At 42.5% G+C, this 19,872-nt stretch overlaps 1 protein-coding gene across 1 annotated transcript in view; it reads left to right on the forward strand.

Annotated features, from left to right (window-relative positions):
* The window catches only part of LOC145415228 (adenosine deaminase 2-like), a 234,275-nt gene that overhangs the window by 146,506 nt on the left and 67,897 nt on the right, over positions 1-19,872 (forward strand). The window contains exon 10 of the mRNA XM_080284566.1: positions 8,179-8,336. Coding sequence (XP_080140692.1) covers positions 8,179-8,336 — 158 coding nt within the window. The remainder of the gene's footprint in view (positions 1-8,178; positions 8,337-19,872) is intronic.

Raw genomic sequence — 19,872 nt, forward strand, 5'->3', positions numbered from 1 at the left:
GTGGATGTTGTAGTTGTTGTGGTGGTGGTTGTGATGGTGGTTATAGTTGTTGCTGCTGTTGTTGTGGTGGTGGTGGTGGTTGTGGTGATGGTTGTAGTGGAGGTGGTGGTTGTTGTGATGATGTTTTTTGTGGTTGTCGTTGTTGTTGTGGTGGTGGTGGCGGTGGTGGTGGTGGTGGTTGTGGTTGTATTGGTTGTTGGTGTTGATTTGGTGGTGGTGGTTGTTGTGTTGGTGGTTGTTGCATTGGTGGTGGTGGTGGTTGTTGCTATTGTGGTGGTTGTGGTGGTGGCTATTGTTGTGGTGATTGTTGTTGTGGTTGTTGGTGTGGTAGTTATTGTGGTTGTTGGTGTGGTAGTTATTTTGGTTGTTGTTGTTGTGATTGTGGTTGTTGTTGTGGTGGTGGTTATTGTTGTGGTTGTTGTTGTGATGGTAGTTGTTGTGGTGGTGCTGGTTGTAGTGATGATGGTTGTTGTGATGGTGGTGGTTGTTGTGGTGGTGGTTGTTGTAGTGATGGTTGTTGTTGTGGTGGTGGTGGTTTTTGTGGATGTTGTGGTGGTGGTGGTTACTGTTGTGATGGTGGTGATTGATGTGCTGTTGGTTGTGGTAGTTGTTGTGATGGTGGTGATTGATGTGCTGTTGGTTGTGGTAGTTGTTGTGATGGTGGTGGTTGTTTTTGTGATGGTGGTGATTGTTGTTGTGGTGGTGATTGTTATTATGGTGGTGGTTGTGGTGGTGGATGTGGTGCTGGTGGTAGTGGTAGTTATTGTTGTTGTGGTTGTGGTGGTGGTTGTGGTGGTGGCTGTTATGGTGGTGGCTGTTGTTGTGGTGGTAATGGTTGTGGTTCCTGGTTCATCTGAAACGTGAACTCGGTGGATTGCAGGCTTAAATTTCCCTTCTGCAACCCACCATCCTGCCTTCGGAGGATAGGGAAGCAGCTGAGGGAAGCTTCATAACCAGACAGTTGAGCCGCTCGTGCTATCGGTGTCACGAAAGATATATTCCGACGCTTTGTACACCCAAAAGCAGCACAGTGCTGTTGCATGTCTAGGTAAATAATGGTCAGCTTTGATCATCGTCAGGAACACGACATCGTCTGCCTCGACCGTTCCAAGATGGCGGCCGCGCAGACGCATCTAGTGTCATGCGGCATCTAGGCTTATTTATATCTATGGGCAACGGGGCCTGTTATCACTGGAGAAAAACATTCAGTTCAAAGTAGTAGTAATAGTAATTTTGGTCAGTATTATAAAGCATTCTTACTTAGAATATGTCGTGTGAATGCCGGCTGCTGTGGCAATCGTGGATAATTCTCTGCTATCACCTACCAACAACTCGGTTAAAGGCTCGCCTCAAGAAATACTGTAGGTCAGTGAAATAATAAACAGATTAATAAAACACAGTATGAAATTCAAATATCATCACGCACTCACCATAGACTAGAAATAACAGCTATAACCAAATTTGTCTATTTCTTACCATGCATATATTACTTGAAAGAGTAATATAAAATGTGAAACAAAAATGCTTCAGTGATGCTTAGAAAATTGTTCATTGAAACACTAAACCTTTCTGAAACGATGGTGGAGTGTGTCTGACTGTGTAGCTTACGCCTGGCCACGACTTTGACTAACTCTTTGGTCAGAGATTAGTGATCATGAGTGTACGTGTACATCCCTTCTTCTTCCCCTCTTCCTTAACTGATACAATCCTCAGTTTCACCAAATTCTGTTATCATTTTCATGCAGCTCAGTATAAGCAATACTTTCTCAGCCTTCTCCGTTCGTTTCCAATAACAGGTAGTGACCTTACCACCATACAAGTCTGCAGTCGTAATTTTTTACCTCTGCCATTCGGTCTCTACTAACGAAATAATCATTGCAACCTTTTTCACCCTCCCAGGGTGTGATAAACTTTCTCAGTCGATATATCGACCAAATATTGATAGAGTGCCGAAGTGACGGAAATGCTTTATGCTGGATCGTTTGACGGTGGGATCAGGCATGGGAAGCCAACACAAAGACAGGTGTATTTGGAAAATGAAAGCATGAGTAAACCAGAAAGTGCTCAGATAATGAATCCATCCGCCAATACCATTGCCATTGAAATGGATTCGGATCCGGATCCGTGGATAGGGGATCCGGATCCTCCCCCAAATTTCTTCAATTCTTTCTTGGTCCATGGTCCACTTTTCAACTAAATTTCATCGAAATTAATTGAAAAATTTCGGAGATATTCTGCGGGATACTCCGGATCCGGATCCACTCCCAAATTTAATAATTTCTTCCTTGACCAATGACCCACCCATCCACAAAATATCATCAAAATCCGTTCATAACTTATTGAGTAATCCTGCTAACAGACAGACAGATAGACAGACAAGCCAACGCAGGGTAAAACAACCTCCTTGGCAGAGCTAATGGGTATGCTGGGTGAGAACGATAAGTAACTGAAATGACTTCTAAACAGCTGTTTGAAATGCTGCATCTTGATAATGCCTATGAGAGGCTATACCCTTTTTTACCTCCGCGAAGGAAATAATGTTTTAGTCAACATTTGTTTGTTACTTTGTCTGTCTGTCTGTTAGCAGGATTACTCAAAAAGTTATGAACAAATTCTGATGAAATTTTGTGGAAGGGTGGGCCATCGGCCAATGAAGAAATAATTAAATTTGGGGGCAGACCCGGATCCGAATGCGGGGTATCCCGCACAATATCTCCAAAAGTTCCCAATGAACTTCGACGAAATTTTGTAGAAAGGTGGACCATGGAAGAAGAAAAAATTGATTAAATTTGGTGGCAGATCCAGATCAGGGTCAGGATCCTATATCCACGGATCCGGATCCGGAATTACTCAAAAAGTTATTAACGGATTTTGATGAAATTTTGAGGAGGGTGGGACATGGGGCAAGGAAAAAATGCTTAAATTTTGGGGTGGATCCGGATCCGGAGTATCCCGAACAATATCTCCAAAAGTATTCAGTGAATTTCTATGAAGTTCTGTGCAAAGATGAGTCAAGGACCACGAAGCAATTGATTAAATTTGGGGGTTGGTCCGGATCCGGATCTGGATCCTTTTTAATGGCAGGCATTGTCTCAGTTTTTAACCTTATAATTGATAGATAAATTATATCCAACAGGTGTATGTGAAGTGTAGTAAATGAGATATTAAACAAGAATATTGTGTTCCAATGGCTCATTTTCTGAGTTGTTCCCGGGAATTGGGAGGTGTGTGTGTGTGTGTGTGTGTGTGTGTGTGTGTGTGTGTGTGTGTGTGTGTGTGTGTGTGTGTGTGTGTGTGTGTGTGTGTGTGTGTGTTTAATACCATGGTTACCACTTAATTAGCTAGGTAGACTTTAATTTACATCGATACAACCCCTTGTGCGGAAAATTCAAGTTGACCTCTTTTGTAGAACTAGTAGCAGGTCTTTTATTATTGAAACCAAAGGAAGATGTTTTAAATATATATATATATATATATATATATATATATATATATATATATATATATATATATATATATAATATTGTGAGGAGTAGACTGTAGCAACAGTCGAGCAGGGCAGTACTCCCAAGTTGGATGGAAAGCTGATGACAGGGAGAGCTGGAGCTCCAGTTTCATCAGCCCTCGGGACTAGGTCCCGACCATCCCCATTTGCTGAACTTTTTCAGTGTCTCAGTAACACAGAGAGTAGGCCAGCATGCTCTCCAATACAAATTTCTCTAACTATCAACATCAAACTACATGCACAGTACACACTACACTTCCTTTCCCAAAATTAAAAAATCATGGCAGCACTACACGTGGCCTCGGAGTCCCCGGGGGGGGGGGACATAAATGCTCCCACCTTCCGCCCATCTCCCAGTGACGGCTCGAGCTGAATGGAACCACTGTCTGACTCTCTTCTTCTTCATTTCTGCAACATTCGCGGCCTTTCCTCTAACTTTCGCTCTGTTGAGCACCACCTCTCCTTCTCTAAACCTTACCTTCTTTTTCTAACTGAGACTCACCTGTCTGAGGCAACTGACAGCAAACCCTTCTCTGTATCCTCCTACTTTCTCTATACTCATTTCAAAGCCAAAGCTGGATGTTGTGTATATGTACGCAAGGACCTATCTTGTTCTCGTGTTCCTGAACTCGATTCTTCTGAGTTCTCTACACTCTGGCTTCGGCTTTACTGTCATTCTCTGACTAAGTATATCTGTGCTGTTTACTTATCTCCTAATTCTACTGACTATCAAAAATTCTTTGACTATCTTACTTCTATGATGGAACACATTCTATCCATTTCTCCTTTCTCTGAAATCTTCATTCTAGTTGGTAGAGGAGTTTGGAAGGGTGTGTGAAAGGAGGAAATTGAAAGTAAATGAGAATAAGAGTAAAGTGATGAAGTGTACGAGGTTGGTAGATGGTAGAGGGATGAATATAGTTTTGAATGGCGAGTTGCTTGAGGAGGTAGAGTGTTTTAAATATCTAGGGTAACATGTTGCTGTGGATGGAAGAATAGATGCAGAAGTGAAGTTTAGAATAAATGAAGTAGGAAAGGTGCTGGGAGGAATGAAAAAGGTATTTAGATGTCGTTCGCTTAGAATGGATGTAAAGAGAAGGCTGTATGAGGGTACTGTGGTACCGACTGCGTTTTATGGGGCTGAAACATGGAATATGCGTGTAGCAGAGAGGAAAAGTTTGAATGTAATGGAGATGAGGTGTCTGAGGAGTACGTTTGGAGTGACGCGTATGGATCGAGTGCGAAATGATGAAGTGCGAAGGAGAACTGGAGTTGTTCGGGAGATGGCTGGTAGAGTTGAGCAGAGGGTGTTGCGATGGTTTGGGCATATGGAGAGAATGGATAATGAGCGATTGGTTAAAAAGATAACTAGATCTGATGTGAGAGGTGTAAGGCTGAAAGGAAGACCACGAATAGGATGGATGGACAGTGTGAAGAGAGCGTTGGATGCGAGAGGGATGCTTGTTGAGCAAGGAAGAGTGGCTGTGCGTGACAGAAATAAATGGAGAGAAATTGTGAATGAATAAGTGATGCAGCCCTGAGGGGATATTCTCCCGCATTTGGTCTGATCAGCTAGTCAGGTCAGGTGCGGGTAAGGGGATGGGCCTGTTACGATGTGGTAGGGGTAAACCAGCTCTGCTGTCGGGCCCTGCTGCAGATGTCACTGATTGCATTGCGCAGTTGACCCTTGTGTGGTGTGGTGCGGTGAGGATCTGTCCGTTCTCCCCTTTGGGACTAAGATGCGAATTAATGTGTTTGAATGGATGAGCAAATGGGGAGTGTGTCGTCCTGTCTCGGCTACCTCCCTTTCCTTGGGGGAAGCAGCCTAGGTATATAGATAGATAGATAGATAGGAGATTTCAATGTTCATCACCACCTTTGGCTCTTCTCTCTTTTCACTGATCCTCCTGGTGAACAAACCTACACCTTTTCTATCCTTTATGACCTACAGCATCTTGTACAGCACCCTACCCGTATCTCTGACCGCCTTGGAGAGAGCTCCAACATACTTGACCTCTTCCTTACTACTAATCCTTCTGCTTACACTGTTAATCTTTTCTCTCCGTTGGGCTCCTCCAATCACAACCTTATAACCTTAACCTGTCCTATAGCTCCGGTACGGCCTGTGGACCCTTCAAAGAAATGCCGTCTGTGGCACTTTGGAGCTGCTGCTTGGGAGGCCCTCAGGCAGTACTTCTTTGATTTTCCCTGGAATGATTTTTGCTTCCATGGCCGAAAGCCATCTGAGTGTGCCTTGCACATTACGGAGTTTATTCTCTCGGGCATGGAAGCATACATTCTTTCCTTATATCCTCTGACTAATGCAAGAAAGCCTTAGTTTTAATCATGCTTGTTCTAATGCTGTCCGCAACAAGGAGAGGATCTATAAAAGGTACCAGAGCCAACCCACCCCTGAATCACATCTTTTATACGTTTCTGCCCGGAATCGTGCTAAGTCTGTTCTTAGCTATGCTAAAAATAATTTCATCCGTACTAAATGCTCTCAACTCTCCAACACGAATTCTTCCCGCTCCTTCTGGCACCTTGCCAAAAACCTTTCTAACAACTGTACCTCATCATCCTTCCCTCCTCTTTTCTACTCTGATGGCTCTGTAGCTATTTCTTCTACTGATAAAGCAGATCTCTTCGCTCAGACTTTCTCCTCCAATTCCATTTTAGACAATTCCGGTGCTGTTCCTCCATCACTTCCTCCCTCTGACTTCCTCCTGGCTGACATTAAAATTTCTTCAGCTGATGTATTTCCTACCATTGCTGGCCTCAATACTAATAAGGCATATGTGCCTAATGGAGTCCCTCCTGTTGTTCTCAAGAACTGTGCTTCTGTGCTTACACTCTGCCTAGGCAAGCTCTCTCGCCTTTGTCTATCAACTTGTACCTTTCCTTCTTTCTGGAAGTTTGCCCTCATTCAGCCAGTCCCAAAGAAGGGTGACCATTCCCAGCCCTGTAACTATCGTTCAATTGCTTTAACATCCTGTATCTCAAAAGTTTTCAAGTCAATTCTTAATAGAAAAATTTTAAAGCATCTTTCCTGTCACAACCTTCTTTCTGATAGTCAGTATGGGTTCCATCAGGGACGCTCCACTGGCGATCTTTTCACCTACCTTTCAGACTCCTGGTCATCCTCCTTTCGGGACTTTGGCGAAAGCTTTGCCATTGCACTTGACATCTCTAAGGCCTTCGAGCGAGTCTGGTATAAATCATTAATTTCCAAATTGTCTTCTTACGGTTTCTATCCTTCTATCTGTGCCTTCATCTCTAGCTTCCTTTCTTTCCGTTCTATACCCGCTGTTGTAGACGGCCATCGTTCTTCTCCTAGATCTTTCGACAGTGGTGTTCCTCAGGGCTCTGTCCAATCACCAACTCTCTTCCTTTTGTTCATCAATGATCTTCTGAGCTGTACATCTAACCCTATCCTCTCCTATGCTGATGACTCCACCCTTCACCTATCCATTCGGTTCCCACAACGTCCATTCCAGCAGTTACTTCAACAAACAATGGATGAGGCTATGGCACACCTAATGTTTGACTTGGCTCTTACCTCTGACTGGGGTAAAAATAATCTGGTTGTTTTTAATGCATCAAAGACTCAGTTTTTACACCTATCAACCCGACAAAATCTTCCACAGGTATACCCACTAATGTTTAATAATATTCAACTCAATCCTGCATCATCCTTGAACATGCTTGGGGTTTCATTTACTCGGGACTTATCTTGGAAAGATCATATTATATCTCTTGTAAAATCTGCTTCCAAGAGATTAGGTGTGCTAAGCCGACTCCGTTCCTTCTTTACCCCTGCACAATTGTTGACTCTATACAGGGGTTTTATCCGCCCCTGTGTGGAGTACAACTCTCATGTGTGGGGATGCTCCCCACATATAGCTCTTCTCAATTGGGTGGAGTCAAAAGCTTTTCGTCTCATTAACTCTCCTCCTCTTACTGACTCCCTTCAACCTCTGTCTCCTCGTTGCACTGTTGCATCTTTTTCTCTTTTCTATTGCTACTTCAATGGTCGCTGCTCCTCTGAACTGTCTGCATGCATTCCTCCACCTCTACGACGGGCGCATAGCACCCGTCTAGCAGCAAACTCTCATCCCTTTTCTGTCCAGCTCTCTAATGCAAGAGTTAACCGTTTGTTCCAATCCTTCATTTATGCAACACGTCACCTCTGGAACTGTCTCCCTCTGTCTGTATTTCTTGCATCCTATGATCTCCAGTCTTTCAAACGCAGTGTGTCCAGGCATCTCGAAATGATCGGATCTTGAATTTGGCTCTCTCTTGTATTTTGTTTTTCTCTTGGAAGGAACAGCAATTGCGGGCTCGCGGCCTTTTGTTCCTTCTTTCTGGCATAATATATATATATATATATATATACATATATATATATATATATATATATATATATATATATATATATATATATATATATATATTTATTTATTTATGGATATAATGGCAAATGAAGTTAAATACAGACTTAAAAGACATCGGACTTGCAAGTATTTTTTGGATCAGACAGTGTCAAAGAACAAAGTAAACGGGATTTGAAAGAAATTGATTCCAAATACATTCACATAATCTCGATTGGATTCTGACAGTTTTGAATCGAGATAAAGGAGGTACTCACCTTCTCTTCCCGTTTATGTTGACAGCCTGGATGGGACTGGACCCGGACGAAAATGTGATTGATGCACTACTGCTCAACACCTCAAGACTGGGTCATGGGTATGCCATCGTCAAGCATCCAGTAGCCAAGGCATTCGCTAAGAAGAAGAATATCCCGCTGGAAGTATGCCCCATATCAAACCAGGTACAGCTTTTCCCCCCACCCTGTTTTTTGTTTGTCAAACCTTCTTCTATTTACTCATTTACGTACAGACCCAGTTGTTAAGTTGTCATACGCTTTCTTTGTCCTTGTTTTACAGTTCCTTCATTTTCACAGCTCTCCCACCACATGTATTTACTTACCTCGTCCGTTAAATTTCCTAACCACTGTGTAAAGAAATATTAGCACATATGTCATGTTGGTGACCTATGGACACAATCCGTGCTCGGGTACCATAGAAACTGAATAAATCCGTTATACGTCTGAGTCTCCAGAAATATGAAGCTGGACTCCAAAGTATGAGAGCACTTTTTTTTTTTTTTTTTAGCCTTTTTTTCTATCAGTGATGTGGTATGCTACCTATTTTTACCAGATCACTTGAGAGGTGGAAGCACCAAGCAAATGCTTTTGTGGATTATTGTGTTTTCTTTTCATCTGCTTTGGAAGTTGAATACTGCTGGTCTTAGGTAAGTTAATCAATAAAGGATTTCCAAAAATATTGTTTATAAAACTTACTAAATATTAGGATCGCTGTTGATAAATGCTCGAACAGAACCCAGTAATCAGAAATGGCACATATTTATAGCAATAGAAAATTTGGAAAATCCAAAATTTCATACTATTAAGGAGAAATATAAAAAGCAGTTTATTGAAAAATACTAAATTTATGATTTCCTTTGTTTATATCTTGATCTGCTTCGCCTCACTGAAATTGAAAATTAAATAACGATTACGATTATAAGGATGGAGATGGATTTGATACAAGTTATGATAATAATGACAATGATGAATATTATCATTATGATGATATTAATTTTTTATTATTCTCAACATCACTATAATTAAACTCTGTTATTTTGCTTGACCATCGCATAACAAGGATGCAGCAATAGATTGTACAGCCTGGATAGTACCCTGTATGAAAACGTGACTAAGGCAGGTAAATATGTAAGCTTATCTTACCTTTCTAAATTACTACCACATAAATCCGTTTCTTGGCACATCTCATAGGTGTCAGTCATTCACCCATCTATTCTCCCCCCAGGTACTTTCTTCCTTTGTTGACGTGTTTCTCCATGAATTACTTTCCCCCATGAACCTGGTTACGCTCAAGAAACTGTTTTCCTTATGAACCCATTTTTCCACATGGAACAATATCACCGATGGGGCTATTTGCCTCCACTAACCAATTTTTCCAATAATCCCCCTTTCCCCCTTGGTCCTATTTTTGACAAGGGCCTATTTTTTTCTTGGAACTGTTATCCCTTGTGGTAGTTGGGGGCGCTCACCACCCGCTCACTCGATGTAGTGCTGCTCTCGGCTGTCTGCTTTTTCCTCTCCTCCATCCTTTCCTTCCATCCTCTCCTGTTTTTCATTTCTTCATTCTTTCCTTGTCCTGCCTACGGGTGACTTTACACTCCCTCTTCTGTCTTTCCTTCATTCTTTCCTCTTCCTTCTGCCAGTCGGTGACACTACACTGAGTGACAAGCCAAATGGTTTCCTGTGCACCAGGAAACCATTTACTAAGCTGGGTGGTAACCATATAACCAAATTTTGGCGCCGATGGTTTATTGGGTAATTATTGCGCTCCAATAGGATTGAGCCTGTGAAGGTCTATATCCAAGGAATGGTTGGGCTTAATTGCTCATGTAATGCCACTCAGGGATGAGTGAGGCTGGTCACACTCATCTTAAATGTCGGGACCAACTGCCTAACCCCGGGCTCCTACGCTCCTCATGGGGCAATGTGGGATTGGATAATGGATGGATGGATGAACTGTTATCCCTCATAGACCCGTTTACCCTCACGGTCCTATTTCTCATATGGGATCCCCACCTGGACGTATTTCCTTCCATGGACCTACTTCCACCGTAGACCTCTTTTTACCCAATGGACCTATGTTCCCCCTAAGGCCCATTTTCCCCAGGAATATACTCCCTTTGGACCTGTTCTCTCACATAGGCCTATTTCCGCAAAGGACCCTATTCATCCCATATACCTGTTTCCCATGAACCTATTATCCCACAACCCCTCACCCACCTACACATCCACAGCCTGACCCAGTGTAGTCTGGGTAAGATGTATGTAGATGACTCGACAGTCCACCCCTGCCCCCCACACACACATATACAGAGGCACAGTAGATTTACTAGTATTGATATATTAGGGACCAACTACAGTGCTGGAGAGAATGCGTTCACGCAGTGGCACTTATGTAACACTGCAGACTGTTGTCCATTTATGCAGACGTCCTTCACTCACCACCTAGTCCTCTTAAGAGGGATGATGTTTGGAGAAGGGAAACTGCAACAACAAAGGTCCACTGTACCTAATGAGAAATATACACCAGTCCTATTTTGGAACCACAAGATAGAGATATATAATGTAACGACCCTCATCTAGAAGTAAGTCACAAAGAACTACATCGCTGGTGAAAGTTCCTCTTTTAGGAACTAAGGTCTTATTACCCTGAGGATGCTTGTTATCCCTTAGCAATAGCAGTTAATTCATACTATGCAGCACTGCTATGCAGAAAGCATCAGTTCTGTTCCAGGACATAGGATATTGCTCCTACCAAAAAACTTAGGTTCCTTGTTGCCCGTTCTCTGTATGGTCTGTGCATCCTGAGGATGATAAATTTGATGGATGCAATTATGCAATGATACAGTTGGTATAGGGCTGTTGTCATGGGATATTGTACAAGATGGCTTCATAAATGCTGGGTAGCCCATGGGGAAAGACGTGCAGGATAACACACTGGGTGCAAGATGGCCCAAGGAATGGTGTGCGGTGTGAATTTCATAGAAGCAGACTTTCCTGATCTACCAGATGACCCGCCGACATGTCATAAAAGTACCCCCGCTAATACCAATACACCAGTCCTGTATGAGACAGCCCTAGCATGTATTCAATATGGACGGTGGGTGTTAGCGCCGAAGTGGTGACATGTGGAGGTGTAGGAGGACTACTGGGCCCTGGGATAGGCTACTGCCCCCGAGATATAGGCCCTGAAGCCTTTGCCCAGAGTCGGACACATTTAAAAAAAAAAAAAAAAAAAAAAAAGCATGTTAAATATCTATGAAACAGATTTATAAAAGAAAGAAAAGTGATCTTTCACAATTTTTTATTTGTTTATACAAGGAAGAAAGAACAAAAAGCCAGGAGCCTGCAAATTGTTCCCTCCAAGAAAAAAAAAAAACACTAACAAAATAACAGACAGCCAAATTCAAGATTCGTCAATTTCGAGATTACTGGACACACTGCTTTTGAAAGACTGGAGATCATACGCAGCAGGATATACAGACAGAGGGAGACAGTTCCAGAGTTGACCTGTTGCATACATGATGGAGTGGGAGTAACAGTTAACTCTAGCATTGGATAGCTGGAGAGAAAAGGAATGAGAGTTTGTTCCTCGACAAGTGCTATGCACTCGCCATAGTGGTGGAGGGATGCAAACAGTTTGGAGGAGCAATGACCATTGAAGCAGCGACAAAAAGATGCAACAGTGCGACAAAGAGACAGATGTCGAAGGAAGCGAGTAAGAAGAGGTGAGTTAATGAGATGAAAAGCCTTTGACTCCACCTTGCTGGGAGGAGCTGTATGTGGGGAGCCTCCCCATACTTGAGAGTCGTACTCTACACAGGGGTGAATAAAACCAGTGTATAAAAGTCAACAATGGGAGCGTTCGCGCGATTAGGAAAATCTGCCAGACACCGCCAGAAACTATGTCTCGTTGTTGTTTCTGCGGGCTAAGGGACTCTTAGTTAAATTTCAGTGTTATTTTCTGATCGATAATTACGATACTGGTTAAGCAAATAGCTTTAAAAAATGTAAATCACTCTTACTTATGCTATTTCACCCAAAATATCGCCGCTAAAATAATATATTTGTATATTCTTTCCTAAGAGGATTAGTGCAATATTTGACAAAAAGACTTTTTTTGGACTGTAAGAAGTAAAAATTATTGACATTTGTATATAATATGACTTGTAAAAAAAATAGCACATATGTTCTTTCCATAGTTTAATATTTATTAGACCCTACAATGTTAGGGCGTACCGAAGCCTAGCGCTGCCAGACGTATGAAGCAAGCATGGTGATGGAGTAGATCAGCCACTGAAGAAAGACGGCTGTTTCAGTTTCCTCGGAAAACTTGTTTTACCGGAGGCAGCATATAAATATCGACATGCTTTCATGATATTAATTAGGTTTTATTCTTACTCACAGGGAGTGTACTTTGTTAGTATAAATTATAACTAATTTCTGTTATTGGATACAGATATACATATTTAATCCTATGCATGCATAAACCAAACTGGAACCGCTGTGGAATTTTTTTATATAATTACTTTTGTTCATGCTGCATTGACAATACTGTTTTAAAGAGAAGAAATAGAATATTTATGGATTTTTAGAGTAAGCAATTGCATGAAAAGGACATTAAATTATTGCCCGACATGTGATTTTTTTTCCATCCGAAAAATTAAAATATTGGTGACATCTGGCATTTCTCCAGGCGCGCGAACACTCCTATTGCGCAGGGATAAAGAAGGAAGGAGTCGGCTTATCACACCCAATCTCTTGGAAGCAGATTTTAAAACAGAGGTAATAATTATGTTCTCTCCCAAATAAATCCTGAAAGAATGAAACCCCAAATATGTTTAATGATGATGGAGGATTGAGCTGGATATTGTTAAAAATTAGAGGGTAGTCCTGTGGAAGATTTTGTCGGGTTGATATATAAAAGAACTGAGTTTTAGATGTATTAAACACAACAATATAACTTTTAACCCAATCAGAGATATGAGCCAAGTCAGACATTAGGTGTGCCATAGCCGTATCCCATGTTTGTTGAAGTAACTAATGAAATGGACGCCGTGGGAAGTGAATGGAGAGGTGAGGGGTGGAGTCATCAGCATACGAGTGGATAGGGTTAGATGTAGAGCTTAGAAGGTCATTAATGAATAAAAGGAAGAGAGTTGGTGGTAGGACAGAGCCCTGAGGAACACCGTTCTTGATCACTCTAGGAGAAGAATGGTGGGAGTCTACAACAACAACAACTATAGAACGCCCATAAAGGAATCTAGAGACGAAGGCACAGATAGAAGGACAGAAACCCTAAGAGGGCAGTTTGGAAATTAAAGATTAATGCCAGACTCGATCGAAAGCCTTTGAAATGTCAAGTGCAATGGCAAAGCTTTTGCCAAAGTCCCGAAAGGAGGATGACCAGGAGTTTGAAGGGTAGGTGAGAAGATTACCAGTGCAGCGTCCCTGATGGAACCTGTATCGATGATCAGAATGAAGGTTGTGAGAGGAAAGATCCTTTAGTTTTTCTTTTTTGTTATATTTGCCTGCATCCTTAAAACTTCCCAAACCCAGGCTGCTAGCTCCTCTGGTATCTGAAAACCAAGACTGGGATGTTCAAAAGATCTTAGCCAGACGCCACTATGATCATCGTAACGTCCTCGTAGCGGCCATCTTTGATCGTGAGCTACTACAACCTCCGAGGTGTATCTTCTAAGGCTCGCAACAACTCTCGTAGCTCACAATGATGCGATCGTAAAACCCATTTCGTTCCGTTCCTGTTGTTCATAATGCAGCCCAGCTGACTGTTGCTGGGTCAATCAGAAGAGAGATTTCATAAACCTTGAAAGATTGTAAGCCAGTCATAATGCACTTTCAAAATGTAAACAGATACACTCCTCCAAGCACGCCATTACATCACTCAAGCAACAAAAGTGATAATTTTGAAAATATCGAGATCCAAACTGAGACCCTTTTACTTGATTAAACAATATATCATTGGCTTCAGACTGTATCACTGCAACTCCCACAGAGTTAAACCATGTTTTAATGAACATTACATCGGTCTGCATATTTACAGGTGTAAGCAGTAGAAACGAAAAATTCCCCTTCTTTGCTTACTGCTTGGCATCTTAATTTCCCTAAGTGATATCCTGTACAACACGTGTCACCCCGTTAATTATTCTGCTCACACATCACTGTGTTAAGCCGAATGTGTCTGCCAACACACTCTGAAATGAGCCACTTGCATAAAATCTGAATGTCATTAACACCTGCAAATGACATGGCACAGCACAGGATCTTCTTGTCGCTGGTCCAACTAGTGGTTCAACTCTTGCACACCAATGAAGAAGATCTGGTCTGGGAAACCTATAATATCTCAACAAATGTTCGTCACTTTAAGCAAATGGATCCATTCTGTCGTTGTAGTTCCTCTCACGTCTCCTCGCTCTTCGTACTGCCAGTTCTACCTGTGAAACCACTTGTAACTCCATCTTCGTTCACAGAAAAGGGTAAATAAACAAACTCAGCATCACTTGATATGGTTTGTTTATTAGAGAAACATCCACTATGCAACCCTACGATCAGCTTAAAGGTGCTTGTCAGAAATCGTAGTGTTATGAGCAAATATGGCGGATGGAGGATCGTAAAATTTGAACATACACCTTAGCGGTTTACGAGCACGCTATGGTTATCATATCCACTACGATGATCTTAGCTTCCCTTACGAGCTTTCGAACATCCCATCCCAGAATGGTAAACATACACCATAAATTTTACGTCAAATTTTTTTTATTTTCAGGTGGCCCGGTAGTAATCCACAAAAAGTGAGTCATGTGCTAATACGTAATATATGTAAATAAATGCTTTTCCAAATTACATTCTATTTTATAAGTAATTATATATATATATATATATATATATATATATATATATATATATATATCTCCCATTGGAACCCGGTGTCCGGAATATTGGACAGAACTGGGATTTTTCAGGTCTGTTTAAAGTAAGGAACCCCCGGGTATGGACCTATGAGCTTTGTGACTATGAGCCGATAGGCGGAGGGCGGTACGCTTAGTACCCACCCAGTGCCATGCCTCTCCCAGCACCCCTGGGATCCAATGGGATATATATAGTTTCTTACCTTCATCTACAGCTTATTACTGAAAATAATAGGCATAGCCAGGTGAAGATCACCCAAACACCACAAACACAATAGCCATAGCCTTGTAAATATCACCCGACCCCTATTAACACTGTAGGCATAGCCGGGTGAAAACCATCCGACCACTGTAAACAATATATGAAGACCAAGGTGGCCGTACAGTGTCACCCACCAACCTATCACCGAGTCTCAACACACACACTGCAGCTACTGAGAGAGGGAGTGTTCTGGAAGTAAAGGAACCAGGTGAAAAATAGTTTTGCAATATCTATCTATCTATCTATCTATAGCCCGACGCCCTAATCCCGCAAAGGGTGGCCGCAGACAAAACGCCTCCAAGTCACTCTGTCACCCACCATTTGACTCCCCTCCCCCCAACTCACCCCCCCCTCCCTCATATACCTCTCAACTCCATCCCTCCACCTCATCCTCGGTCTACCCCTCCCTCTCCCTCCCTCCACCTCACCTACATACACCCTCTTAGTCAGTCTTTCATTCTCCATTCTCTCCACATGTCCAAACCACCTCAGTGTATTTCTCCTAATCTTTTCAACCACATCCACATCTACCCCACAACGTTCCTTCACTTCTTCATTCGTCAACCTGTCCCTCCACGTCACTCCACATGCTCCTCTCAAGTAACTCATTTCCACTGCTCTCACTCTTGACTTGTTCCCCTCTTGCAATGTCCACGCCTCGCTTCCATACGTCAGGGTAGGGATCACAATACCATCATGCAGTGACTTCTTAACTTCCATACTCACATCCCTATTTCTCATCACTGCTTTCAGTGTACCAACAACCTTTCTTCCCTGCTGTACCCTTGCACGTACTTCATCCCCCAAAGTTCCATCCTTACTCATCACACTACCCAAGTACTTGAATGCACTGAGTGAATTTCACCTGGGTATGCCTATATGGGGTTAAGAATAGACTAAAACACTTTTGAAACACACGATGTTAAAGTAGTTGGGCGATAGATTGAGGGATGGGAATAGTCACCCTTCTTTGGCACAGGCTGAATGAGAGCAAACTTCCCGCAAGAAGGAAAGGTGCAAGTTGATAGACAAAGGCGAAAGAGTTTACCTAGGCAGGGTGTTAGCACAGAAGCACAGTTCTTGAGGACAACAGGAGGGACCCCATCAGGCCCATATGCCTTGTTAGTACTGAAGCCAGTGAGGGCAGAAAATACGTCAACTGAAGAAATTTCAATGTCAGCCATGAGGAAGTCAAGGGGGAAGGGGGGAGGGATGGAGGAACAGCACCGAAATTGTCTATGATGGAAATGGATAAGAAATTCTGAGCGATGAGTTCTGCTTTATCAGTAGAAGACATAACAGAGCCATTAGAGTGAAGAAGAGGAGGGAAGGATGATGAGGTAAAGTTGTTAGAAAGGTTTTTGTCAAGATGCCAAAAGGAGTGGGAATAACTAGAGTTGGAGACCTTACAGCATTTAGTATGAATGAAATTATTTTTAGCAGAGCGAAGAACAGACTTAGCACGATTCTGGGCTGAGACATAAAAGAGGTGAGATTCAGGAGTTGACTGACTCGGGTACCTTTTGTAAATCTTCTCCCTGTTGTGGACAGCATTAGAATAAGCGTGAGCAAACTTTTTTTTTTTTCATTTGTCAAAGGATATGAGAAAGGAATGCATGCCTCCATGCCTGAGAGAAAAACTTTTGTAATGTGCAAGGCACACTCAGCTGGTTCACGGCCATGGGAGCATGGAAACAATAATCATTCCAGGGAATATCAAATATGTCCTGCCTGAGGGCCGTTAAATCAGCAGCTCTAAAGTGCCATAAGGAACACTTCTTTTGAGGGTCCACAGGCCTTACTGGAGTGATAGGACAGGTTAAGGTGCTTAGGTCGTGATTGGTGGAGCCCAACGGTGGGGAAAGATTAACAGCATAAGCAGAAGGATCAATTGCAGGGAAGAGGTCAGGTATGTCAGAACTCTCCAAAGTGGTCAGGGATACGAGTAGGGTGCTGTGCAAACAGTTATAGGCCATTAAGGATAGTAAAGATGTAGGCTTGTTCACCAGGTGGATCAGTGAAAAGAGGGGAGAACCTACGGTGATGGTGAACACTGAAATTTGAATGGAGATTTCAGAAAAAGGAGAAGTGGATAGGATGTGTTCCATCTTAGAAGTAAGATGGTCGAAGTATTTCATAGTCAGTAGAATTAGGGGACTAGTAAACAGCAAATATGTATTTAGTCAGAGAATGACAGGAAAGCCGAAGCTACTGTATAGAGAGAAGGGAATTCAGAAGATTCAAGTTCTAGAACACAAGGGCAAGATATGTTATTGCACAAGTATACACAACAGCCACTTTGGCTTTGAAATGTATATAAAGTAGGAGGATACAGTGAAGGGTCTGCTATCAGTCGCCTCAGTTAGGAGAAGGTGAGGTTTAGAGGACAGATGGTGCTCAACGGAGAGAAATTTAGAGGAAAGGCTGCAAATGTCTTAGAAATGAAGAAGTAAATCAAACAGTGGTTCCAGGCATTTCACTGGGTTGTCACCAGGAGAGGGGCGAATGGTGGGGGGGGAGGGGGACTCCGAGGCTTGGTTAGTAGATGCCATTATTATTATTATTATTTTTTTTTGGCTAAAATTTTGAATAGGAAGAGAAGTGTGTAATGTGCATGCAGTTTGGTACTGACAGTCAGAGGAAGTTGTATCAGAGAACATGTTGGGCTGCTCTGTGTGTTATTGAAACACTGAAAAAGTTCAGCAAAGAGGGATGGTCAGGAGCTGGTCCTGAGGGCTGATGAAATGGGAGGTCCAGCTCTCCCTGTCATCAGCTTACCATCCACCTTGGGAGTACCACACTGCTAGACTGGTGCTATAGTCTACTCTCTGAGATAAAAACTCCAAAAATAAGGTAATGTTATGAACAACATTTGTGTACTGTTAAAAACAAAGGAAAATTTCTTTTAGCACAGGAGTTCTTTTTCCCATCAAGCCCCCCCTGCGCTATCAGACCATTGACTCGTACCCCCATTAATCTGACACTGAATATAGAACGATAATACGAGTATACCCTAAAGACTGCAATTATTTCAGGCAGGGTACCTCCCACAACCGCAATTCTGGAGTTTTGGCGACTTTCACCAAGGGCAAATTGACTGTGTTCTGGCTAAAGAGGAAGAATTTACACATCTGACAACGCAATCTGCACCCCTGTAGGCCAGATGGTTACCGCACAAGTGCGTGTCAAAGTTAAAAATAGTTTATAATAGTTACCCCTCGAAAACACTCTAAAACGTGAAAATTTTGACTACATATTTTTCTTATTGAAACAGGTCATTTCAAAGTGTTTTGTCACACCAATCATGAAAACAGGTGCATGTAGGTGTGGAGAGATTACTAGGCTGTGGGGAGATAAAGTAGGCTGTGGGGAGTAGGCCTATAGGTATGGGGATTGGAAATATAACCAACTTTTTGCATGAAAAGAAGGCACTTCAGTGTGTTCTGTAACATCTTGGCAGCCTGATACCGCTCGGGGGTCTGTAGTGGGTGGGAGGACAAGGAGGGAGGGATGGGGTGGGGTTCAGGGGGAACACAAAGCTAGCAGGGTGGAAGGAGGGATGAAAGTGTGTTGGAAGGGACACAGGTGGTTGTGGGAGGAGAGATGCAGGTGTGTGGAGGGGTGGGAGGATGATGGGGGACAAGGAGGGAGTGAGGGAGTGGGGTAGAGGGTGGCATGGAGGCGGCCCAGAGGGGAGGTGCCCCCACACCGCCCATAATGGTCCGATCCCTCCCTCACGCCACCCAGGAGTGAGTTCTTATTGGCCTGAAGCCATGTATATCATAATCGGGGCAGAGGAAATGCTCTGCAGCTTTTTATAGGTCCTGCTCACTTGATGTGATTAAGCATTTTGGCATAATACTCAAATCACATCAATTGATGTGATCAGGACTTTAGGAGTTATCAAGCAATTACGCATGAACATCATAGTTAGTGTACACTGATTCTATATGTGAGTGAAACTGTAGTTACTTTGTGGTGAAAATAAACATTAGCATTAATTCTGAGTAGGATGGTACCATACCATCTATTGCAAGACTAGCGAAATTATAATTACTTCATCTGACAAGTAGGCATTAACATCATGCGTTTAATGTGACAACCACCATTAAAATTCATTGTGGAAACTACCTTTTTTGAGCAAACAAGATTCTCAATTCGAGTAAGAGTATTAGACAGGCATACTCGATGGTCAAGCTCTACACTAAACTGTGTTTTGTGATTAGTTTTTGTGTTCAACAGCACTGGAAATCTTGCTCGCACAGGTACGTACTAGAGAACATCATGAAAGGCCTCAAAGCAACATTAGTATAAGCAGGGTCAAACTCACTCATTTTAGACCAGGACTTGGTCAGAAGTTTCAGATCCATACTCTTATTTGCAACAAAGTCGGGTACCAGTTCTACGAATTCTTCTTGCATGTTATCTGGGAAAAGGTGCGCATGCACAGTGAATGGGTTTCTGATAATTTTTGATTCTGGCTCGCTCAGTTCGGGGACTAAGACGGCGA

The sequence above is a fragment of the Coenobita brevimanus genome, chromosome 13 (assembly GCF_032717465.1).
Source record: "Coenobita brevimanus isolate Jiangsu-jjx chromosome 13, ASM3271746v2, whole genome shotgun sequence".
NCBI classification, from domain to species: domain Eukaryota; kingdom Metazoa; phylum Arthropoda; class Malacostraca; order Decapoda; family Coenobitidae; genus Coenobita; species Coenobita brevimanus.